This window comes from Brachionichthys hirsutus, chromosome 8, assembly GCF_040956055.1.
Source record: "Brachionichthys hirsutus isolate HB-005 chromosome 8, CSIRO-AGI_Bhir_v1, whole genome shotgun sequence".
In the NCBI taxonomy this organism is placed as follows: Eukaryota; Metazoa; Chordata; class Actinopteri; order Lophiiformes; family Brachionichthyidae; genus Brachionichthys; species Brachionichthys hirsutus.
The window spans coordinates 1703697-1728660 of NC_090904.1; the positions used below are offsets into that span (position 1 = coordinate 1703697).

Below are 24964 nucleotides of genomic sequence, written 5' to 3' on the forward strand. Positions count from 1 at the left end.
GCTTTACAGAGCAGGACTGTGACGAGGAGAAGAAGGATACAATTATATGTTTAGACTTTTCACCAGTAACTTTGTACATGTACGTTTTATATTTTGAGAAGTACAAAGTCTCGGTATGTAAAGCCTAAAAACGCAGCTTCAACAAGCGGGCTGGTTTCGATGAACTCTGGCAACAGCGAGTCCTTTTAGAGCAAAGGGGAACGTGCACGTGCACGTTACTGTTAAATCCAAAGGCTAAACCCAAACATTCAGAAACCAGTTCGACTTTCTGTATTCTTTTAAAACAACTCCTGCTGATCGTACGTAGGATAAAGCCGCTTTCGTGTCCCCGTTGAGAGCCGTGCCCTTACCTGTGTGAACGCTGGAGACACCTGACACTCACCTGCTGCAGCTGCGTCACAGACCGGTGTGTGGAGGCTGTCGAACCAGCTGGGGTGGAGTGAAACGCAAAGGTGTCATGGGAGTGGAAGGGCCTGGTCACGTGATTTTATACACCAATGACCTCGGGTGTTGCGTTACCTCTACCTGGTGGGACATTGGTCTCTGTGCGGGTGCGCGTTCGCAGCTTATCACAGGGAAAGAGATCAAACGGATATACAGGCGCGTGTTTTTCCACAGTATCAGAGAAATTATAGCCAATAAGAGTATGAAGGACCACTTAACTTAGGTGAACACATTGCCTTCTCCAACTCTCTCTGGGCAAAAATAGAATTGATATTCTGTTCATTTGTTTTGGGTGCAAAATCAAGGTTTGTGTATAGAACACAGCTGCACTTGAAAATATTTAGAAAGTAACTTAAAGGGAATTAATTACATATCTTTCTGGATTGTGTTACATTTTATAGACTCTATAACATATACTCTACAATTTAGATATCGTGCATGTAACCTTCACACCTTTAAAAAATATATATATAAAGTCCAAGGCCAGCAGTGGTAAAAAATATATAATATCCTCAGTAATTAAAATGACTCAAATTAAAAATTAAATGTATCGACCTTATTTTTCTTTATTTCAGAAAAGCATGGAAGCCAAACAAAATGCACAAAAATAAAAGCAGCAAAGTGGTGGAAAAACTCACTTTGTACTATATTCCAAAGGGAAAACCATTAGATCATGCATTGGCTGGCTTTAGATTTGGAATTACAGAATATTTATCCTGTAATATTACTTAAGCACGTTTAAAAATATTATTTACCTGTAAAAACAGACATGATTGTATTTTTGGTAGGGGTTTCTCCTGATTCCGCTGGAATCTGAGGAGACCAGCCCCCCCATTACAACACATGTCGATACTGTAGATCAGGCAGTATAATGCCTTTTTTTTTTTTTGCAAAATAGCAAAATATAAATCATGCATTATCAACCAAAGTGCTCAGTTTGGGGCAACCGTCTCTGCTGAAGGGGACTTTATTGAAGATGCCCGTTTTCTCCTCGTCCGACGGGGCTGTGGGGGGGGGGGAGCGGGTTACATCCTGTGGCGTTTCCTGTGTTTGTAAACTCGACGGTCTTGGGAAACGTCGGCCGAGTGAATTTAAAAGGTAATAAATGGTTTTCATTTTCTGCGGTGTTCGTGTGCACGGTAATAGTCATTGCGTCGTGGGTTCATTTGTGAATGCGCACGCTTTGGAAACAGCAGCGAGTGGATTTGCTCAATAATGTAGCGTCAAATGTTAGCCATTGCTAGCTCGCTAAGATAACGTAGCGTCAAATGTTAGCCATTGCTAGCTCGCTAAGATAACGTAGCGTCAAATGTTAGCCATTGCTAGCTCGCTAACAAACGTAGCGTCAAGTGTTAGCCATTGCTAGCTCGCTAACATAATGTAGCGTCAAATGTTAGCCATTGGTAGCTAGCTAACAATCGTAGCGTCAAGTGTTAGCCATTGCTAGCTCGCTAACACGTTGGCGGAATCGTCAGGGGGGAGGGGGAGGGCACTCTTCTTCGCGACGGCCATCACGAATGTGTTTATCGCTAAATTTTCTCTTGAACGAGTTGAGCTTCGTGTTTTGAATTTTTCGTCACGGTGAAAAGGTTAATGGGCTCGTCCTGCAAGGTAGATACTCAAATAACGCCACGGTATCGAATAGACAGCCATATTGATTTATAAAATGTTTCGTTGCTATTATTTTAGTGGGCGAGGGCGCCATCAAGCAGCTAGCGGCTAGCTTAGGGCTAGCTTATGTTAGCTGGCGTGTTCAACACCAGCTAACACAACCTTATGTCGGCTGGTAGTTGGTAGGCCAACTCGCTCCACACGGTAATTACATATTTATTGCCGGAGCACCGTTTTGGTATGTTCACGGTAATTTTCCCGCGGAGATAACGGCGATTCACACAACTAAGAGATTATAAAGTATTTTGATTGGTGTTTTCCAACGATAACGACGCGTTAGCCCGACGTTTGCCAGCTACAGCTAACCAAGACTAATGGCGAAAGCGCCGTCGTATTAAAGTAATGTTTCGTCTCTTTCAATGATGAATAATGGAAGACGAGCCTAACTATGAATTTGTGCCACATTTTGAAGAAAGAAAAAAAAAAAACCTAGATTAGCGGTCCACGAGATAAAGGGACAGATTTCGAGTAAATTTGTGTTTTCTTAAAAACAATGTTAATTTTGAAGCATACTATTCAGTGTGACGCCACCAGAGTTGGGTTGGTGCACACAGATCCATACATACAAACCACAATCAAATTCAAACTGATATGCCAATCCCAACCAATATAAGCGTGAATGAAATCAGGCTAATGAATCCTCTTGTCTCGATTTCACTTGCTAAGGTGTTTAAGTGGACGTGACGCTTTTATATTGGATATAAAATAGAAACACAATTACTGTTTAGCAATTCTTTGTTGTGTTATAACGTATGTCGAAGTCGATGTTTTAGAAAATGTTTAACGCATTGTGAGGTTAAAACACTTTTGTGGTTTTCTTTAATATTTTGAGATGTCTCGAAAATCATTCTCCTAATCTCATTGTGTAGCTACTATGCCATGACAATAAAGGCTTTCTATTCTATTTCTAGTTTATTCTATTCTAAAAGTCCCAATTCATTGTGTTGTTTTTTTGGTATTGCTGTGTAGATTTGGCCTTCAGATTGTTTCTCCACTAAATATTTCTGCATGTTTTCTTCACCTCATAGAAATGCTAGTATGAAAAGAAAGGTGGTAATGGGATCATTCGTTTTTTAATATTATACACCCTGAAAAAACCACATTACCTGTTGTTGAACCCTCATGTAAAATCTCCAATTTAAGATAACTTGGCAATGGTTGTCAATTGTTTCTTCTTCTGATTACTGGACAAGAGAGCATGTTTGTTCTGTATGTCTCCAAATCTGTTACGGTGATTATTTGTTTAGCTCAGTAATATAAATGTATAGCGGTATTTGTTGTGTGGTGACGCAGCGATAAGAACGGGGGGTGGTGGTGTGTGTTCATCTGTTTCATGTAAATCCTCCTCTTCCTCAGTTTTGATGCTAGATGAGTGAGGTGGGTGTGGCGTCCCACCAGCCCGACCATCCTGACTGACGGATCTCTGGATGACCTTGTCCCCACCCCTGTCCCTGCGCTCATATACACCACAGCAATGTCACATCTGCCCAGCAGCTCAGTCCGCGACCACATGAAATGGGTTTGTTTTGCCAACGCCAAAGTGGTTACAGATAACTTTACTTAAAATCATGTCGCTCGGGATGTTGTCGTTGAGTAGTTTAGAAAATAGAGTTTCTGTGGTAAGAGATTCAGACAATTTTGAGTTAATTGTAGTTGTGTTATTCTTGATTTTTCTGTGCAGGCAGGGCTGCTTGGCTGTGAAGCTGTCCTCTCCAGTATGGCCCTGATGCAGGCCAGCACCATGGCGGCTCCACCTAAGAAAATGATGGCTCCTCTTGGCCATGGCCCACCACAGCGAGAGGGACCTGACCGTGGTCCCCAGAGCCACATGATCCTCCCGTCTGGAATGAGCTGTCCACCCCTGGTGAGGACCCACTTGGGATATAACATGCACTGCTTTTATTAGTGTCAATGTTGTAAACCCACTGATGCTTTGACATTTAATTGTTTTTCTTGATGTGGGTTTTTTGTTCTCTGTGTACTCATGATGATTTATTTCTAAGGCAACCCTAACTCTTGTCTTTGATGTTCTTAAACTTACCAATTGAAATGTGAGTTTAGATTACATTTGCTAATGGCTAGCACAAATTGAGATAGCACTGACATAATGACTCGCAGGTTATGCACATGTTTTCAGCTGTGGAATCTGAGAATAATTGTCTTTATGTCTGACTCTAGCTAATCCGGAAGGACGGTGAATTCCAAGCCGCACGCCTGCTGGATGAGAAGGAGATGAGGGCCAATGAGGAAATGCAGCAGAAAAAAAAGAACAGGAAATCCGTAACGCCCTGTAAAGTGAGAGAACAAGAGGGAAGGGGTGGGAAGGTCAGTGGCTGTAGTTGCTAAATTGGGAATGGGCTGTTTGTTTTAATTTTCCTCTATTAAAAAAAAAAAAAAAACAGCTGCTACCACACATTTTTGTAAATGCATTTAAGTTTATACAAGTGTGCCTGACTTGGAGCTTTGGTTTGTGTACTTTCTGTTTGTGTGGGGGGTGGGGCGAGGAGTTTAGAGAAGATGTGGAGGGGGTGGAGGATCTCTGTAGAGGAAGAAGGGGGAGGGGGAGCAGGGTAAAGCCGAGCACAATAACTCCATTTGTGTGTGCAACGGGGGAGCAGTAACATGAGGGCATTAGGCCATCGGAAGGGACTGTGGGCTATTTTTCAGTTTGAATATTAATTTATGTAATAGAATCACACATGGAGAAAAAGAAAGCTTCATGTATATGCAAGAAAGGCACCACAAAATTAGTGCAAAAAAATGCAATTGCATTTCTGGGTTTGTATGTCTGACATTGCTTCAGTGATTAAATGCACTTTATCATAGTTTATAGAGTTAGTGGACTGCTGAACTGGCATTTGAGTCAAATGTTGAACTGTTATTCTATACTGTTCTTATTAGGGCACAGGAGATGAGAATGGTCCATCATCCAAAGTGCAGAAAAACTTTATTTGTGATCACTGTTATGGAGCATTTAGGAGTGGATACCACCTGAAGAGACATATCCTCATTCACACAGGTATGTTTCACGCTTACAACAACTCTGGTTTCAGTTAAGCCGACGGATTTTGATTTAAAAATAATTTGTTTTACCTGAAAGCTTGAGTTGGACTGAATCTTATTCTCGGACTATCCAACTGTGAGGTTTTGCAATGGCTTGCTTTAAAACCTTGTTTTCTGGTAATAGTCATTTCCTCACAGCTAAATGGTGGTATCTGTGGGGAGTTTAACTAAAACTGGTGCTCTTCGGTTTAGGGGAGAAGCCGTATGCTTGTGCCGTATGTGACATGAGGTTTATTCAGCGTTACCACCTGGAGAGACACAGCCTCATTCACACGGGTATGCGTCCTTTAACCGTACCCATATTACACAAACCTGACTACACTTGTAGTCTGTTTCTTGAAGCAATGGACAGGTGCTCAGGGTTCATTTAGTCTGTGGACAGTAATTTCCAACAAAGCCATCCCCAAAATCTGTTCACCCCAAAATATAAAGCACAGTTTTTGTCTCGTAAATATTGATTCCTCAACATCAGGTAAAATTTACAGGTGATAATGATTCAGTGTGATCCTGAGTCCACTATTAAAAACTATTGTTTTAACGTTAATAAAATGGTGTCTTTCCTTTTTAGATGTTCATTATTTACACTAATCATAGTGTTCCGTTTTTCTACACGGAAGAACACTTGGATGCATGTTTGTGGAAGTTCTCAGAGGTTTTGAGACTTTGTTCTTTTTTCCAGAATGTTAGGTGGGATTGATCTTTAGTACCTTAGAACCTCTCTGACTACCATAAACCTTCTCTCTAAATTCAACTGATAATTACGGAAATAACTTGTTTTTGTGTTCCATTCTGATGGTTTTGGTCCATATCTGTTTTTGGGGAATCATTTTGAGTAATTTTATTATTTTAATTAGCAGTCGTTGAAATAAGACAGGAGCCATGGGAGATGCATGTTTGATGCACTCTTCACATGGTGCAACCACCCACGGGCTAATAATACTGCATGTTCTGTAAACACATCAGCAGTACCACTCTGCACAATCGAGTAGTGCTGTGTTGCAACTGGCTGTCTACCAGCTCAACAGCCCACATGTTTCCACCCACACTCCTCAACCAAGCACTCCCGATGAAGAACATTGGGTACTTTATTCTGAAGCCTTTGTCTAGATTGTTTGAAGAAAATCAGTGAGTAGAATCTTTAGAACTATCTGTTTGGAAGCAGATTTGTGCTGAGAAATTGTCTTGGAATGAACAGAACCATTGGCACCACCGTATTGGTGTCCAGCTGACCATGAACAGCCATGTTATTTTTTTATGTTTTTTTTATTCCCTACTGAAAGACAGCAATAATACTTAAGTATTACAAGAATACTTGTGCTTGATTTATGTGACTTGCTGACCTTTTTAGTACTTTTCTTTAATAAATAAATATGGATTTGAATAAACATTAAGAAAGCTATTCATGAAATAGGAAGCTATTTAGAAAATTCTATCATTTATATTGCTAAATGAGAGCAGTTTCTGAAACAAGACTTTTTGATAGTGGACTTAAAAGTGGACACAAACATTTTGACCCCAGTGCTTAAACTGCATTTGGTAACCGACAAGCAGAAGAAACCTGCACATTCATCTATATTATTTATAATTTTGTATCTTAATTGTTATAGTTTCACTGAAAATGCATGGACATCAAAGGACTGTTATTAATTTAATTTTAATTGCAATGAAAATGTATTACTTTTTTTGAAAAGCATTTCTAAATCAATAATTTGATTGAACCATTTTATACAATCCTGTTTTTCATTGTCAAAGAAGTTTGCTATGGGTAAGTTAATATCCAACGTCATTCTTTTTCCAATCCAGTAAATACTGCCCCTGCATTGATCAAAATAAATGAACAATTCTGAACTTGCATTGACCAAAGGGGCCCAGTTCAGTTGGCATAGTTTACTGTATGTGTACATTATTTGATTCCAATGTCCCAGTGGCTTGAGTAAGCAGTAGCTCATGGTGGCAGCATCGCAGCTATTCTTTTCTGTGTGTTTTATTTTTGTTACTTACGTAATTATAATCCCTCCACCTTTCCACTTATTTGATAGATGAGTAGCTAATGCTTTTATGCTTTGTGTGTGTAGGGGTGAAGCCATACGCTTGTTCCATATGTGACATGAGGTTTTTTCAGCGTTACCACCTGGAGAGACACAGGCTCATTCATACGGGTATGCGTCCCTTTACCGTACCCGATTCAAGTTCAAACTGTTATTTAATCTGTCAGTCTCATTGACATCAATACTTTTTTTACCAAAGAAGCTTGAGATAAAACAAAACGCGTAGAACTACAAAAGAAACGACAAGCAAACATGAATGTCCAGAACACCCTTTTTCTTAAACATAATGTTAAACAGCCCCGTACTACAGCATTGAGCATGCTATGAAAGGATTATTCCTCTTTTGAGTCGGCCATCAATTTTTGTATTTGGTAGGTGGCCTGGATAAAAGCAAGAAGTACCCGATGAACGAGCAAGATAATTTCTCTTTGCTAATACAATTCCATCGGGTTCCCATGTCACTGGGCAACCACAGGAAATGAATACCGGTAGTTAAAATGAGGTCGAAATGTGTCATTCGCTTTAAAATGTTAGAAATATTTTTTGGGGGTTCAGAACAGTTCAGTTCAGAGTACAAAACATACCCTGAAGTACTTGATTTTAACAGAAAAATATCATCAGCAGGCCGGTGTTGTAGATGTTTTTTTTTTGCTATCTCGCTGCTGTCGTGTCGGTTTTGATCATGCTTGGCTTAAATATTTTTGCAGCTTTTGTTTCATGATGTATTCCGGATGCTCCCCATAACAGAATAATTTTTTTAGCAATTAGAATCAAGACCAATCACCCCTATGCATGAAGCTTGATTGGATTGTGTTATGTCTCCAAGGTCCTAGTCATTTAATGCTTGTAAATGCTGCTTTCCTTTAATGCTTTAGGACGGTACTAGCTAGCTAAAATATTGGTTTGTGTTATGAAGGAAAATCCGAGCTAATGTGCTGATACTCTGTGTATGTAGGGGTGAAGCCGTACGCTTGCTCCATGTGTGACATGAGGTTCTTCCAACGTTACCATCTGGCCAGACACAGCCTCACTCATACTGGTATGCGTCCCTTTACCGTACCGTAGGTGGCCTGGATAAAAGCAAGAAGTACCCGATGAACGAGCAAGATAATTTCTCTTTGCTAATACAATTCCATCGGGCTCCTATGACACTGGGCAACCACAGGAAATGAATACCGGTAGTTAAAATGGGGTAGAAATTTGTCATTCGCTTTAAAATGTTAGAAAATGTTTTTGGGTTCAGAACAGTTCAGTTCAGAGTACAAAACATACCCTGAAGTACTTGATTTTAACAGAAAAATATCATCATATATTTGAGGACCCCATATTTAGCATGCGCAGTGAAACAATCAAGGTAAATGCAGAGATGTAAGGGACCACCAGACATGATTTACAGAAGCTTCTTTTTGGACCCCTCAAAGTGTAGCATCCCTTTTGTACCATTGCAGTTTGACGCAGGTTTTTCAGGCTCCCATTTAATTTGGGGCATCGTCAAAAGGTGCTTCATAAGCTATCAAAGCTAAAGAGATAAAGGTTGCCTTTATCATTTGGCTGAAATTGTCATTTGCTGTAACATTGTCAACCTCATCAGAACCTCACCTGTACGCCTTTGGCTTAAGAAAATAGTCTTTACCAATTTGTATGAAGCACAAAGTATATACATATATATATTTATCATTTTGAATGAAACATTACCTACTCGGTGTGTTTTTGTCATTGACATGGTGGCCAGCTATTTTAACCATTAAACCAGCCTGTATGATCAAAATGAGGCTTTCAACTCGATGTGGGTGGGGACTATATTATCCCATAAATTAAGGTTTCTTTAGGAACCATGATATGCAGATCATGTGTAAGACATTGCATATATGTCGTAAACATAGTGTACACCAGTTGTATGTACTTTACATATCTGGTCATATGTTAACTGAGATACAATATTTTGATTGGATTCGGCCAATCCAGCCGCACTGAATTTTCAGATGCACGGGCCATGGTATATTATGGGAATAGTCCTTTGATGTCCACGCACTTTTGCATATTAATTGCTGCACAGCTCATTTAATTTAATTTCACACTTATAGCGCTTCAGCAATACACACTTTCACGCCATCTTAAACTGAACAGATGTGTTTGATGACATACTATTGAAGCTTGCAGTAAGTCGCAACAAGTATGCTCACCATAATGTCAAAACATCTTGCTGAACCATGTCGTAGCGGACGGTGCAGCGTGCTGCTGTTTCTGCTTCAGCAGGCCGGTGTTGTAGATGGTTTTTTTGCCATCTCGCTGCTGTCGTGTCTGTTTTGATCATGCTTGGCTTAAATATTTTTGCTGCTTTTGTTTCATGATGTATTCCGGATGCTCCCCATAACAGAATAAATTTTTTTTAGCAATTAGAATCAAGACCGATCACCCCTGTGCATGAAGCTTGATTGGATTGTGTTATGTCTCCAAGGTCCTAGTCATTTAATGCTTGTAAATGATGCTTTCCTTTAATGCTTTAGGACGGTACTAGCTAGCTAAAATATTGGTTTGTGTTATGAAGGAAAATCCGAGCTAATGTGCTGATACTTTGTGTATGTAGGGGTGAAGCCGTACGCTTGCTCCATGTGTGACATGAGGTTCTTCCAACGTTACCATCTGGCCAGACACAGCCTCACTCATACGGGTATGCGTCCCTTTACCGTACCCGATTCAAGTTCAAACTGTTATTTAATCTGTCAGTCTCATTGAGATCAATACTTTTTTTTACCAAAGAAGCTTGAGATAAAACAAAACGCATAGAACTACAAAAGCCATCAATTTTAGTATTTGATAGGTGGCATGGATAGAAGCAAGAAGTACCCGATGAACGAGCAAGATAATTTCTCTGTGCTAGTACAATTCCATCGGGCTCCCATGACACTGGGCAACCACAGAAGATGAATTGTTCAAATGGGGTAGAAATTTGTCACTCGCTTTAAAATGTTAGAAATGTTTTTGGTTTCAGAACAGTTCAGTTCAGAGTACAGAACATGCCCTGAAGTACTTGATTTTAACAGAAAAATATCATCAGCAGGCCAGTGTTGTAGATGTTTTTTTTTTTGCCATCTCGCTGCTGTCGTGTCGGTTTTGATCATGCTTGGCTTAAATATTTTTGCTGCTTTTGTTTCATGATGTATTCCAGATGCTCCCCATAACAAAATATATATTTTTTTAGCAATTCGAATCAAAACCTTCATTGGATTGTTGTTTCTGGAGGGTTCTACTCATTTAATGCTTGTAAACGATGCTTTCCTTTTATACTTGAGGACGGTACTAGCTAGCTAAAATATTGGTTTGTGTTATGAAGGAAAATCCGAGCTAATGTGCTGATACTTTGTGTATGTAGGGGTGAAGCCGTACGCTTGCTCCATGTGTGACATGAGGTTCTTCCAACGTTACCATCTGGCCAGACACAGCCTCACTCATACTGGTACGCGTATGCTAATGCTAGCTCATTTGGTAGTAATGTTTTAGACATACCTTAGCTCTGCAGTAGCAGTGTAAACATTTTTAGCATCCAAAATGACAAACGGCTCAAAATGTTCTATTTAGAAGCGTGAAGATGTATCCAGACATGTATTAGGATGGTGAAGTACCTCACTTTTAGCTCGTGACATAAATACTTGACTGCACAATATGGCCACCTGAACAATCACAACTTTTGACCCACTTAGGGTTGCAACACAAAACCATTTAGAGCAAAGAAAGTGTTTTCTCAGGGTGGTATAATATGTTAAAACAAAAGACCCAATATAAGGGGGGGGTTGATGGTTATGACCTGATGCTTTTCTGCTTCTGGCTTTATGTTTATATATTTTCTGTGTGCGTAGGGGTGAAGCCATACGCTTGCTCCATGTGTGACATGAGGTTTTTTCAACGCTACCACTTGGCAAGACACAGCCTCACTCACACGGGTATGGGTTCAAACTTCTTTGGTACATTAGAGCCCAAATACCCAGGTTACTGAAGTTTATGTGTACCGTGGTTATAGATTGAGTTTCATGTTTTTGCAATATTTATGATTGTGAAGCAATTTTAAATATTGTTGTTAGCTGGAGAATTGCCCGTCAGTTTTTTAAACCCTGTCTTGTTGTATCCAGCGGCGCGGGGGTGCAGAATAAAATAGACATTTGTGATTAATTTTGCTTAATGTTTGGCGAACTTCATTTAGGTCCACTTTTCACACATGCAGACAGAATAGGGATTGTCAAAAAAAGATTTTAGTGTTGAGTCGATTCAGTGCCACTGAAATTGACATGTCTGGATGCATAAATGAGTGTGTCCCTGTTCAGTTTGTTGTGTTCTTCCTATCCCAAAACATTTTACTCTGTGTGTGCAGGGGTGAAGCCATATGCTTGCTCCATGTGTGACATGAGATTTTTCCAGAGATACCACCTGGCAAGACACACTCTCACCCATACGGGTATAACTTCTATTTATCCCTCTAACTTGAAGCATTCAGGGGTTGTAAAATTTTGTACATAGTATGCCATGTGCATATTTTGACAGAAAGCCAAATTGGAATTTCTGATATACAAATCAATTTTTCTTTTTAATCAAAGATAAAAATAATTAATGCAGGAATATTTTTTTTTCTTGTGTATCTGTATTTTGTAAGTCCTTATATGGTTGTTATGACCAATTGTATCCCTTGTTTGTATAGAAGCAGTTAAAATACTAGAGGTCTTGTAACGACATTACATTTTGAAATGACGTATCTTGTGTACATAGTTCATGAAAACGTTTTTTAAAAGTGTGGTACTGTGTGCGTTTAGGGGTGAAGCCATACGCTTGCTCCATGTGTGACATGAGGTTCTTCCAGCGTTACCATTTGGCAAGACACAGCCTCACTCATACTGGTATGCTTGAATTAATTGTTCCCTATTAATTATGAAAGCTTCATATTAGCAACATACATGTGGATTTGTTTTTTTTCATGTGGCATCTGCGATGCCAGAACTAAGTCATTGTTAGTACATGAATTCCCCCTTCTAAAATGTTAAATCAAATTTATAGGCTTTGTTGGAAAACTGTCCACTGAAAAAGTGACTCTGTCAGTTTTGTGTCAATATGATAATGGTACTATTGCATGCTGATAATTGAACACTGTTTTACATAGTAGATAAGGTTAGCGGTAGGTTTATTGTCATTACACATGTACAAGGTAATGAAACGCAGTAAATGAAGTCATATTAGAGAAAAGGCACATTACACTAAAGTATTTTAAATGCAAACATCAAAAGGTGACATTTCTCCAGATTTTCTGGACCAATAAAAGAATATTGGGCCTGAAAAAATGTTTAGATTATAATTCCATGATATTACTGTTTGCAAGATGCCTGAATATTATTGAAGATCATCTACAGTGCAGTGCAGGAACTAGTTTTCTGCTTTGTTGGTGATGCATCTTAACTCGGAACATCTGCAGGTCTTCTGTACTGTCTCAAATAGATTTTTGGTTCTCGTAAACAACGTAAAAGCATTACTTTAGTCTTTACATTTTATGACTATTTGTGTTTATGAACTTCAGCAACATAAATACATGTAACATTGTTGTGTTCTTTTTAGGTGTGAAGCCGTATGCTTGCACCATGTGTGACATGAGGTTTATTCAACGTTACCAGCTGGAGCGCCACAGCCTCACTCATACTGGTATGTTTCCTTCTTTGAACCTTGACCTTGCTGTCCCTGATTTTTCTCATGCATGCGCTGCATATTGTTTAAATGGCTGTTTCAAACTCGAGTTTGTATTGCTTTCTGTCAATATATTAATAGATGCTAGTGCTTCATATATAAGCAAAAAACCTCAAAACACTTGTTAAATAATTTTGCCCATACTTTGCATATGAAATGACATGAAATGAAACTTTGCAAAACCACACCCTTGGTAGCAGATAATTAATTAGCTATTTCAAAAGTTGTTCTTTTAGTTAAACTGATGAAATAGGGAGTTTGTCTCTGATGTGACTGGATTCAGCAAAACAACAGGATTTATATTATATTCAGAAATGTGCAGTGATACAAAATGCAGAAATACTATTCAGTAGTCTCTCTGCATTGTTTGACACGTTCAACAAACACGACAGGAGCGAAAACCTCCTGGTTGTCCGGCTTCCATCTTTGAGATGGCGGCCGTTGGTCGGAGCGTCGGACCTTATTCTTTGTCTGCCGGCAGAACTAGCCATTGATTGTTGAATGGCGATTGGATTTTTTTCTTCTTGGTGCTCTGTTATGAATAGATAGAATAGTGTGTATGCTTGGTGTAGATCTAGAATAGATTTACTTGAGTTTTTGGCCTTTTTGATGGCTGCAGTATGTTTCTACCCATTTTACCAGCACCTGGCTGTAATGCATCGTCCTTTTGTTAAACGCAATTGCATACAAACCTGTAGGTGTGTTACTGCCTCTGTTATTACAAAGTATAAGTTAAAATCCAGGAAAAACATTTTTTATTACAAGACCATTGTTGTGTATACAAATCAATTCTAAATACTATTTTTTTCTATTTAATAACTATGCGATTAGTCAAAGATCAAAAGCCATCCCTAATGCAGACCTCAATAACCAGATTGCGTGGACTTCTCTCTGGCCAGTCTTACTTGGAACAAAGTAGTAGTGAGTGGAAATAGATGAAGAGGAGGCAACGGACGGGGAAAGAATAGAGCATGCCGTGTAGACGAGAGAAGTGTGAGCCACAAAAAAAGAATAAAGTCCAAGGACATTGGTACAGTTCAGGAAGTGGCTAAGAGAGGAGGGGAGAAAGACAAGTAACCACATGCAGTATAGTTCAGACGAGAGGAATGAAATGCAGTCTGAGGTGTAAACACGGGTTTACCTGTCGAGAATTACGGTACAACATGCAAATGTCGAGCTGACTGCTCACAGCTCAGTCATTGTGTCATTTCCTCTGCAATGAATGAGTTACTTGCTTTGCTTTTACTATTTTGAAATAGATTTTCTGAAAGATCTTCATTACTGTTTACAGTCTGCTTTAACTGTGCAGCCGCTTTATTTGTAGAGAAACGCAAGTTCCTAGTTTATTTTTTGCTAAATCATGAGCTAGGATCTGTGTGATAGATTTTCTGAGTGGCTTCTATTACTATAAATCCTTTTTTGTACAGCAAATTAATGTTCAATTATAAAGCTGCAGTGCGGGACTTTGCTTTTACTGTGACTGTTGCAGTTACATTCGCACCTTTGCCCAACAAGCGTACACAATGCTGATCACGCCTGTCGCCACCCGGTCTACCCTCTGGATTTCAAAAGTATATTGAATTGTTGTCGTTTTTAAATCTACCAACCAGACTGAGGGAAAAATGGTGGCTTCTCTGGCAGGAACATGGAAAGGCAGTCAAGTTACCCGCTACTGTGCAGTAGATTTGTGTAATGCCACAAGGGGGAGACAAAAGTTCCGCACTGCAGGTTTAATATGTTTTATAAGGTTGTTTACCAACTGCCTAAAATTTTCTATCCTCTGCAATCGGCGTTAAAAAAAAAAAAATATGCAAGTATTTATGGTCCCAAATCCATTGCACTAATCTGGAGACAGTTTGGTGAAATTATATGAACATAAGTACTCATTGGCATCGTGTGGAAAAACATGTGTTGGTTGAAATTGCCCACTGAGGCTTTGGTTCAAATCAATTCTAAGTCTGGTCATTTGGATGTTTTGGTATGTTGAAGCCTGCTGGAACTAAAGCGCTGATTAGTGCAACCAAACTTTACTAAACAACGAGTAAAGTTTAATGTCGATGATTTTTGGCAGTTGAGTGTTTTATGCTAAAGTTGGTACTTTGTGTGCGTAGGGGTGAAGCCGTACGCTTGCACCATGTGTGACAAGAGGTTTTTTCAGCGCTACCACCTGGCCAGACACAGCCTCACTCATTTGGGTATGCGTCAGCCAATCTTATTAAAGTCTCAAGATTAGGTTGCTGAAATATCTGTCTACTCTTCAACATCTGTGTTTGTACACAAATTATTCAAATGTAATTTCAAATCAGATGACACCACCATGTGTTGTGTAAGTGGATTCTAGGTGTGACACGAGATATTATATACCATACCATCTATATACTTGTGTCCATGTAAGTACTTTTAGGGTTTGGCATTGGTTATTAACCACCATTATCAATTTAGTCCATAGCAGTACTCTTAAGTAATGACACAGGAGTACAGATTACCTGTCTTCCATTGGTGGCAGAGACACAAATAACTCTGGATGCTCTGCGTTTAGGTGTGAAACCTTTTGCTTGCACCATGTGTGACATGAGGTTTTTTCAGCGTTACCACCTGGCGAGACACAGCCTCACTCATACCGGTATGGGTCCGTGCACCACGCCCATGACATTCACTTGGAGTAATCAGTGTGCACATTTAATTCCGTCAGATCGTCGCAGGATAAGCAGTAATGTTTTTTTTGTTTGTTTAATGATTGTTGGTAGCAACAATGCTATGAAATGATAAAAACATAAAGAAAAGTATTCGGGACTAGTTTTTTCTATTGCATGAATTGGCGATTGTGTGGTTAATAACCAATAGTGTAGATATTAATTCCTCTAAACTATAATATAGAAAGTGAGGCAAAGTATTATAATATTGCTACTTTGCATTTAGGTGTGAAACCTTATGCTTGCACCATGTGTGACAAGAGGTTTTTTCAGCGCTACCACCTGGCGAGACACAACCTCACTCATTTGGGTATGCGTCCGCCCACCGTGCCCATCACTGAGACCAGACTGTAATTACATAGTCAGATACAGAGCCTGCCATCTGATGTAATCATCAGTGCTCTCCCAAAGGGATACGTAGAAAATGTTTTGATCAAACCTATGCTTCATCGTGTGTGCAAATGCAACGTTAAAAACCAAATGTTAGTGTGTGAAGGAATACAGGACTGCAGCATCATCAGCTCATGTCATGTGTTAAGTTGTGGATTTGAAAAGTTTGATGCATTATTCATTGAATTTGGAGGAGAAACCTTTAAAAATCACGAATTTGCTTTATAATAATGAAATTGAAAAAAGGAAATGGCAAACAACCCATCAATTCTTTGATTTGAATGAACATTGAAACATTGTGAGCACAGTCTGAAATAATACCATGATGCTCTGCGTTTAGGTGTGAAACCTTTTGCTTGCACCATGTGTGACATGAGGTTTGTTCAGCGTTACCACCTGGCGAGACACAGCCTCACTCATACGGGTATGCGGCAGTGCACCTGCCAGTACATAGTATTTATAATGCGAATAAATGCAGCATACTGTACTTATGATGAAATAACTTGCTATTTTTGGAACCTGTACAATGAGTAAACGTTAGAATAATAATAATTTGTACCTAGAACATAGAGCTCCTTCAATAATAAATAAAAACCAGCAACACTGAGACATCTGGCTCCATCCTGTGCTTTTATTTCATTTTTGGTTACTGCAGGGCTTACAAATGGCTTTCCAGAAAATGCTGTTGCCTCTTTAATAGGATTATTCACTAGTGACTTACTTTAAATGTATATTGGTTGATTATTAGCATGATTTAAATTCATATTTAATTCAACTGGCTGTTAATAATTAATTTTAGCGTAGTGTCCAATGGCCAAAATTATAACTTGAGAATTAATACTCCCTCATCATTTGAGTTGTGATTCAGCTAAAATGGCCATTTTAGTAGTTTTCATTGTGGGTAATATACAAGAAGGCAGCATTTAATATTATTTGTCTGTGTATGAATGGTTCTGTGCTTAAAAACTAATGGCTGAGTAGATAAAGGCTTTTATTTGTAAGGAGTGGAAGCACGGGTAAAGTAATATTGCTGCTCTGCGTTTAGGTGTGAAACCTTATGCTTGCACCATGTGTGACAAGAGGTTTTTTCAGCGCTACCACCTGGCGAGACACAACCTCTCTCACTTGGGTATGCGTCCGCCCACCGTACCCATCACTGAGACCAGTACTGTCCTTAAATACAACTTCTCTTGATCAGGTCTAACCTGCATTATGCATGCTAATGCCCAATTAAAGCAAGTCGTTAAATGTAGGTCATTGCAGCATTGTGACATCATCAGCTCATGTGATGTGTTTAGTTGTGGATCTGAAATTTGACATAGTTGATTTGGACAGAGAAACTAAATCTCCACAAAGCAAATGCAAAGTGGTTAAACAGCCCATCAATTCTGGATTTTAGTTACTAATTACTAGTGCGTTGCTAATTAGCAGATTAAAAGTCATGAAAATAATTTCTGGATGCTCTGCGTTTAGGTGTGAAACCTTTTGCTTGCACCATGTGTGACATGAGGTTTGTTCAGCGTTACCACCTGGCGAGACACAGCCTCACCCACACGGGTATGGGTCCGTGCACCTGCTCTTTATTAATATGCATGAACATGGATTTTGCCTTAAGATATACTACTCACAAAACGTCAGGGATATTCGGCTTTTAGGTGAAATATCAGGATAAATCTAAAATGCCCTACGACCTTTACAGGTGAACTTGAAGTAGCCTTCGCTAAACTTTTCGAATGCACGTGTCCAACAGTTCAATGTTTCCGTAGTTTCTGCACAACTTGCTGTTCTCTAACAAGGAGCTTAATGGCAAAATTCACACCAGGTGTTCCATGAATCGCCCGATCAGCAGTAGCTCGCCATTCTCTCACACAATGCTCACGACGGAATGTTTTCTTTGCAAACACACGTTTATCTCCACAGTATGTTAAAACCTGACATAACTAGCCACAGATTAACCGCATGTCTGAACATTTCACACCAGGAAGACAATGAATGATGCACATGTAGAAATGTTGAGCCGTCCTCTGTGCCGGTGCTCCGGTCTTAGCGCCATCCTGAGCCCGGACCGTGTATTTCCCTGTGCCTGTGGGCGGCGGGGCTAATGTGTTGCTCTGTGTGCGTAGGGCTGAAGCCGTATGCTTGCTCCATGTGTGACATGAGGTTTATTCAGCGTAACCACCTGGAGAGACACAGCCTCACCCACACGGGTATGCGTTCCTTCACCGTACCCTTATTACCGAGAGAGGCCAAGCGGGGTCACGACAAACTCGAGTTTGGATTGTCAAGTCATTTGATGGGATGTTGAACCAGCTTCAAAACACTCGCCCCGCTTTTAGGGGACAACTATTTGAACGTAGATCCGGCCCACAAAAATACAATTCCACTCCGATCTACACATAATGAGTTGATGACGAGGCCTCTTAGAATATTACTTCAGATGTTGGAACTACTTGAAATTTACTGAGGGCATGTTGTTTTTACAACTTTGTGTAAGTGTTGGAACTGTAGCTTCTAGGTCAGCATTAGCATATGAGAAGCTGCACACGCTGTTGCTAGGCGACGCTAAAACTGATGCATTGACTGTGTATTTGTGTGCTCTTGTAGGAGAGAAGCCATTTGCTTGTGACATGTGTGATATGAGGTTTATCCAGCGCTACCACCTGGAGAGACACAAGCGTGTCCACAGTGGGGAGAAGCCGTACCAGTGTGAACGGTGCCAGCAGGTACGTGCGAAGCGAACGTATTCGGCCATCTTATACAGGAAGCATAATAATACTAATCGTCTGATAGCGGTGGTCACTCGGCCAGGTTTGACTATCTTATCTCGCCCTTACTGATGTTTTAAAATGTCACCATTAACATTGTTCAAACTGTGTTTTAAGAACTTTTCTCGGACAGACCGGCTGTTGCGGCATCGGCGGTTGTGCCAGGGTCGCGGCGTCGCCAAAGTGGAAAACCAGCCGTGCTGCGAGCCCCGCGCGTATCCCCAAGAAGCACCACCCGCACCCCAGACATGGAGTCCGCTGCACCCCCCTCCAGGCCGGCTGGCAGTCTGACATTCCACCTTCCCTGCATCCACAACACCGGAGGCAGGACAAACCACAGGGTTTCTTCTTCACGGCTTTGTGCTGAGTGAAGCCACGCTCTAGCACGTGCGTATTACAGCTCCAGTCTTGGGATTCCTAACGACAGAGGGACATTTGTATTTTTTTTTTTTTGGGGTCGACTTTTACTGTGCTTATTTTTCTCTCTCTCTTTTTGTTTTTGTTAAACAGACAAGGCTCCCCTGTGATGAACAGCGGTCCTGTTTTGTACTAAATCGTATTTGATCTTTGTGGGAGGCGGAAATAAGTTTTTATTGTTGTTCAGATAAATCTGCATTTGGCGGTACGTGGGAGGGGCAGAGAGGGTGTTGTTTAATCATGACCTGTTTTCAGTTATGATGAAGTGATGACGAAAACATTTGTGCACCTAACTTTGCGTTATGTGGCCCGTTTTTGGCTCCCAGACCAGATTTAAGTTGCTCTTGCATCCGGCGTAAACGTGGCGTTCCAACACGATCAGAGCAGCAGCATTTCCGTGACTTTGTCAGCATGGGTGGAGTTTCGATCATTATTTTTATGTAAATAATTGAAAATTACTTTTTTTATGCATAAAAGTAGTCGCAAACCATGTGACGATTACAAATTGGTTCAAGTCCTACCTGTTGCTGCAGTTTCAGTGAAATTCGCATACAAAGCTTTTGTGAATGTTTTGAAACTTATTCGTATCAAAACGCTCATAACTGGTGCGTGGGCGACCTGCCTGCACCTCGTGGTCTCCAGAAGCGAGTCCTCCCTCTCGCTCCATACTTCCTGGTCCAGACGAGTGCAGGTTGGCCACTTGATGTCCCATTATGTTTGTACAGATGCTCACACTGTGAGATTAGTGGGGTTCTACAGAATCTCGTGGCCTTAGTGTTTTGTTTTAATTTGCCTTTTTCAGACGTACAGGTCGTCGACGGCTTACGGCCGCGTTTGATTTGGTCGCAAGTTGGCCCATGTCCCAATTACCGTGAATATAATATGCTGTAGAGTAGATGGAGACAATTTCCTCTTGGTAGACATCGTGGGTGAAACCGCAGGATGCCCTCGATTCCGGTGAACTCTGTGCGCTCGCGTTCCGATATGTCGTAACCGGCGCGGTCGAACAGTCGTAATTCGACGACTACCTGTGTTTACCAAGACGACAGCCTTTCATCCTCACGCCCCCCCTCCCCCTCCCCCTTCCCAAAGCTGTCATTCCAGCTCACGGCTTCGGTGACACCGACCGTCTTTAGGTGATAACGCATCTTCTGGATCGTTGTTAGTGACGACACCGGAACGCGGTCTGTAGCCCCTTCTGTTGCAGGCCGTAACTGAATCAACACTTGCTTAACTCTACTACACGCTAACCGTTGCCTTTTTAGCCAGATGTTATGTGGTTGATGTGTTATAATGGATGTCTGTCACGTCATTGGGTTTAGCCTCCTTGTAGTACTAAATGATATTGTAACAAAGGATTTCTTTCACCTCTGTTGAACTTCTTGATCGTACTGTGTGAACGTCTTGGACGGTCAGTCGGCGCAGAGCAGGCGTCTGTGCTGAAACGTGAAAGTCTCGTTTGAGCACAGAGTGGGGAAGAGGACTCCAGAATAAGTTCTAGACTGAACTGAATCCGATCACGGAGGGCATTAACTGGTTTTAAATTCATCACGAGAAGTTTGTGTTTGATATAAATGAGTAGGCGGTTGCTGACTTGTGTATTTTAACAAACGTATTTTTTTATTTTCCGTTTATCAAGGCAAAGTTGTAGTACGGTTCAAGTGTGGTCGGTGCGGGTTTGGTGAATTCAAGTAGGATCCAGTTTCAGCAATGGCGCCCAGTTTGGGAAATGGAAACGTTATTCCAGAACTGTGGAGTGGGGGGGTGGGGGGTTACTGCTGGCAGGAGCACAGAGGGAAATGGCTAAAGGGCAATAGAGTAGATAGTTGAGGTCGCTTGTTGTTACCTGGCCCTTTGTTTTTAGTATTCTCAATCTCGTCGTTAAAATGCAATAGTACCCTTGAGTCTCAGATCATTTGTTTATAAGACTGGTTTCATTTTTCAGGCGGATCCGAGGATTTATTTGTCTGAGAATTTTTCATCACATTTTGATGATTGTTTCAAGGACTTTTTTTTAATTCTGATAAAATTGTAAACACTGGAGTGAAAGGAAAAGCTAAAAAAAAAAAAAAGATGGATATTTTTTCCTTCAGACTGTGCTAGATTTTAGGGTTTAGACTAAGCCGACTTCTCCTCAACTCGCCACGGAACGTGGACAGAACCATTTGGATCAGTACAGTTGAGCCCAGAATGTTCAGTAATTTTGACATTAGAGGCAGAAGTAACACAAGAAAATGTTTTTTTTATACTAAGTCCCTGGTATTTGTAGTAAATTATATTGATAATGGTATTAGATGAACAACAGCAACTGTAGCTATCACAGATTAGTTGTTTTCTTTATTAGTCTTGCATGCAGAGTTATGGTCCTCAGTTAAAATAGGATCTTGATATTAATTATTTTGTGTAGGAAAATGAGTGCATAAGGATAACTTCCTAAAACATGTTACAATGATTATTGTAAAACGGGCTAACTAATATGTACCCTTGTGATCCAATTAGTTTCAAGTATATGAAAATCTGAGGAGAGGCTTCTTACTATTATGCTGAAATAAAATCATTTGTAAAGGACTTTTGTACACTCACGAGTTGTGTTGACTCATTTCAGACTCTGTTGTGGTAAAGATTTATTCAAGATTTTACAGCCATTCATTTCCAACATGAAAGCATTTGTTTTGTTACAACAGCAAAAAAAAAAGGAATAATCAATTTAAAGTGCGTTTTGCAGTTTACTACATCCCCCAGACATGAACTGAATTTCTTCTTAGTTAAAGATGGATTACAACCAGCACATAGGCATTATCTCGGACCTTACATGTTTCGTCTTGTTTAATTTGGGTCAGTGGCTGATTTAAACTGTCTGAGGGTGAGGGAAGAAATCATCCAGAGTGTCTTGGAATCACAAAATTGCTGGAGAAAATGTTGAACCAAACCAGAACTGGAATTGTGACCAAACATCAAAGCTGCACTGAATTATCAATCAGAAATGATACTCAGCTGAAAGTATTAGCATCTCAAAGTAAACATTTACATACTGACAACACTACTATAACCAATTATTTTTAAATAACTTTTCAAAAACTTTGTTAGGAAGTACTTCACAAGGATAGAAAATATAAACATGCTGTGAATGTTAAATATGAATCACGAAGATGAATTTTCCTGCTGCACGGACTGTAATGACGCCAGTCTGCCGGTAGGGGTCGCAATCGACAAATCGTCCGGTGACGTTTCACTGCAGGGAGACGTAGAAGAACGCACTAGTAATGATGCCAGTCTGCCGGTAGGGGTCGCAGTCGACAAATCGGCCGGTGACGTTTCACTGCAGTAAGACGTAGAAGAAGAAGAACGCGGAAGAACTCTGTGTTTATCGCATTTATATCCAACATTCAAACGCTGTTATAATTTAACTTTAATGCGACCTTAAATGGAACGGATCGGCTCTCGTTTAATGCGGTAAAAATTAAAATGGAGGACGAGAAAGCGTCGGGAGATGCTGCGGATCCGGAGGGACGCAAGCTGGTGACCCCACGGGGGGGTAATGTCGCCCCCTCCGCCAGATTTCTGCAGGTTGAGCTGGAGCTGAACACGCACCTCCGGCGGCTGACCTTCAGCGGGCCCGTGCGCTACGTGTACAACCCGCTGGAGTACGCGTGGGACGCGCACCGCTGCTACGTGGACAAGTATTGCCGAGGGGGTCAAGCGGTCCTGTTTTTAGGCATGAATCCAGGGCCTTACGGGATGGCGCAGACGGGGGTGAGAAGAGTCGTTTTGAGTTACGTGCTTCATCACATTATCGGTTTGAATTCAAAGCTGCATCCAGATGTTGCTTCTCTGGGCTCCCAGATCAGCACCTCCACGGGCCAGGCCCCTAAAAGAGCTCACATTCTCTGGGCTCCCAGATCAGCACCTTCACGGGCCGGGCCCCTAAGAGAGCTCACATTCTCTGGGCCCCCAGATCAGCACCTCCTCGGGGCCGGGCCCTAAGAGAGCTCACATTCTCTGGGTTCCCAGATCAGGACCTCCACGGGCCGGGCCCCTAAGAGAGCTCACATTCTCTGGTCCCCCAGATCAGCACCTCGGGGCCGGGCCCCTAAGAGAGCTCACATTCTCTGGGCCCCCAGATCAGGACCTCCACGGGCCGGGCCCTAAGAGAGCTCACATTCTCTGGGCTCCCAGATCAGCACCTCCGCGGGGCCGGGCCCCTAAGAGAACTCACATTCTCTGGGCTCCCAGATCAGCACCTCCTCCGGGCCGGGCCCCTAAGAGAGCTCACATTCTCTGGGCTCCCAGATCAGCACCTCCTCCGGGCCGGGCCCCTAAGAGAGCTCACATTCTCTGGGCTCCCAGATCAGCACCTCCTCCGGGCCGGGCCCCTAAGAGAGCTCACATTCTCTGGGCTCCCAGATCAGCACCTCCGCGGGGCCGGGCCCTCAGAGCTCACACTCACCCAGTTTGTGTTCTATTCCCAACTCATTCTTGTTTAGATCACTAGAACCTCCGTGTTCTGCCTTTGACACGTTCGAACCTGAAACGAGCTGCTTTTCCTTCGGACAGGTTCCCTTTGGTGAAGTTAAGTCCGTCGTCGACTGGCTGCGGATCTCCGGAGCGATCAGCCGGCCTCCCGATGAGCATCCGAAGCGGCGGATCGCAGGACTGGCGTGCGCTCAGAGCGAAGTGAGCGGCGCTCGCTTCTGGGGCTTCTTCAGGAGCCTGTGTGGCGAACCAGCGCAGTTTTTCAAACACTGCTTTGTGCACAATCTGTGTCCGCTCATGTTCATGGGCGCGAGCGGGAAGAATCTAACGCCGCCCGAGTTGCTTGCAGCCGAGCGGGACGCCCTCCTGAAACTGTGCGACGTCGCACTTTGCCAGGTGGTGAGGGCTCTGGGCGTATCCATGGTGATCGGGGTGGGAAGGGTTGCAGAGCAACGGGCCAGGCGGGCCCTGGCTGCCGACGGCGTCGGCGGCGTACGGGTCGAAGGCATCATGCATCCTTCGCCGAGGAACCCTCGAGCCAATAAGGGCTGGGCGGAAATCGCTCGAGCGAAACTCTCAGAGCTCGGTGTCGTGTCCCTGCTGAGCGACGGATCAGGATGAGCCACGTTGTGTTGTCACGGCGACTGTAAGTTTTGTTGAGTGTTCTAGATCTGCAGGGGAACGTTTCCACTAAATATCCCAGGAAGTTCCATTTGAATTATTTGATTCATTAAGGCATAACAGGCATTGAACCCTGCCCTAATGTACCAATGACCATTGGGGGGGGGGCATATCTGTATTGGTACATATTTATGACACTAAATGATTTTTATCACTAAATACTAGATATTCTTACATGTTTACAGGGGAGGACCTAAGAAAAACAACAAGGCCCCACTTTACTGTCACTTTACAGAATTCACTGACATAAACAGCTGTTTATATATATATATATACTATATATATATATACTCACACTTTTCTGTATTTGAAAGATGGACTGTTTCATATACGGTAAAAATAAAGATTTCATAATGATTTTGATTTCTAGATTGATTTTGAAACTGTTCATTCAGCGTTGGTATGTGCTCCTTTCACTTCTGATATATTATCAACATTATAGCTGCATAAACTAAACTAAAATATTTTTTAGTAGGTAAAACTGACCTCTTGCCCTCGAGCTCCTTTCATTCAGGCCTTTAGCGCCCCCCAGGTGAACTGCAGGAGTGAGTGATCAGAAATAGATTTTTTTGTTTTTTAGAATTTAGCATCACCTGTT

At 41.5% G+C, this 24964-nt stretch overlaps 2 protein-coding genes across 2 annotated transcripts; both read left to right on the forward strand.

Annotated features, from left to right (window-relative positions):
- Nucleotides 1-1952: 1952 nt before the first annotated feature.
- LOC137898404 (zinc finger protein 740-like) lies at nt 1953-21775 on the forward strand. Its single transcript, XM_068742439.1, has 7 exons — nt 1953-2055; nt 3472-3634; nt 3797-3979; nt 4294-4432; nt 5027-5134; nt 18635-18753; nt 18913-21775. Exons 2-7 carry the CDS (start codon nt 3590-3592, stop codon nt 19084-19086), a joined length of 768 nt encoding a protein of 255 aa, XP_068598540.1. The 5' UTR covers nt 1953-2055; nt 3472-3589; the 3' UTR covers nt 19087-21775.
- A 1096-nt stretch (nt 21776-22871) lies between these two features.
- Nucleotides 22872-24695, forward strand: LOC137898629 (single-strand selective monofunctional uracil DNA glycosylase-like). Its single transcript, XM_068742672.1, has 2 exons — nt 22872-22965; nt 23767-24695. Exons 1-2 carry the CDS (start codon nt 22930-22932, stop codon nt 24304-24306), a joined length of 576 nt encoding a protein of 191 aa, XP_068598773.1. The 5' UTR covers nt 22872-22929; the 3' UTR covers nt 24307-24695.
- The last annotated feature ends 269 nt before the right edge of the window (nt 24696-24964 follow it).

Coding starts and splice junctions, on each gene's coding strand:
- LOC137898629 (XM_068742672.1), top strand. CDS start 22,930: ATGAATCCAGGGCCTTACGGGATGGCGCAGACGGGG. Junction 22,966..23,766: donor ACGGGATGGCGCAGACGGGG/GTGAGAAGAGTC, acceptor TCCTTCGGACAG/GTTCCCTTTGGTGAAGTTAA.
- LOC137898404 (XM_068742439.1), top strand. CDS start 3,590: ATGTCACATCTGCCCAGCAGCTCAGTCCGCGACCACATGAAATGG. Junction 3,980..4,293: donor GAATGAGCTGTCCACCCCTG/GTGAGGACCCAC, acceptor GTCTGACTCTAG/CTAATCCGGAAGGACGGTGA. Junction 5,135..18,634: donor ACATATCCTCATTCACACAG/GTATGTTTCACG, acceptor GTGCTCTTGTAG/GAGAGAAGCCATTTGCTTGT.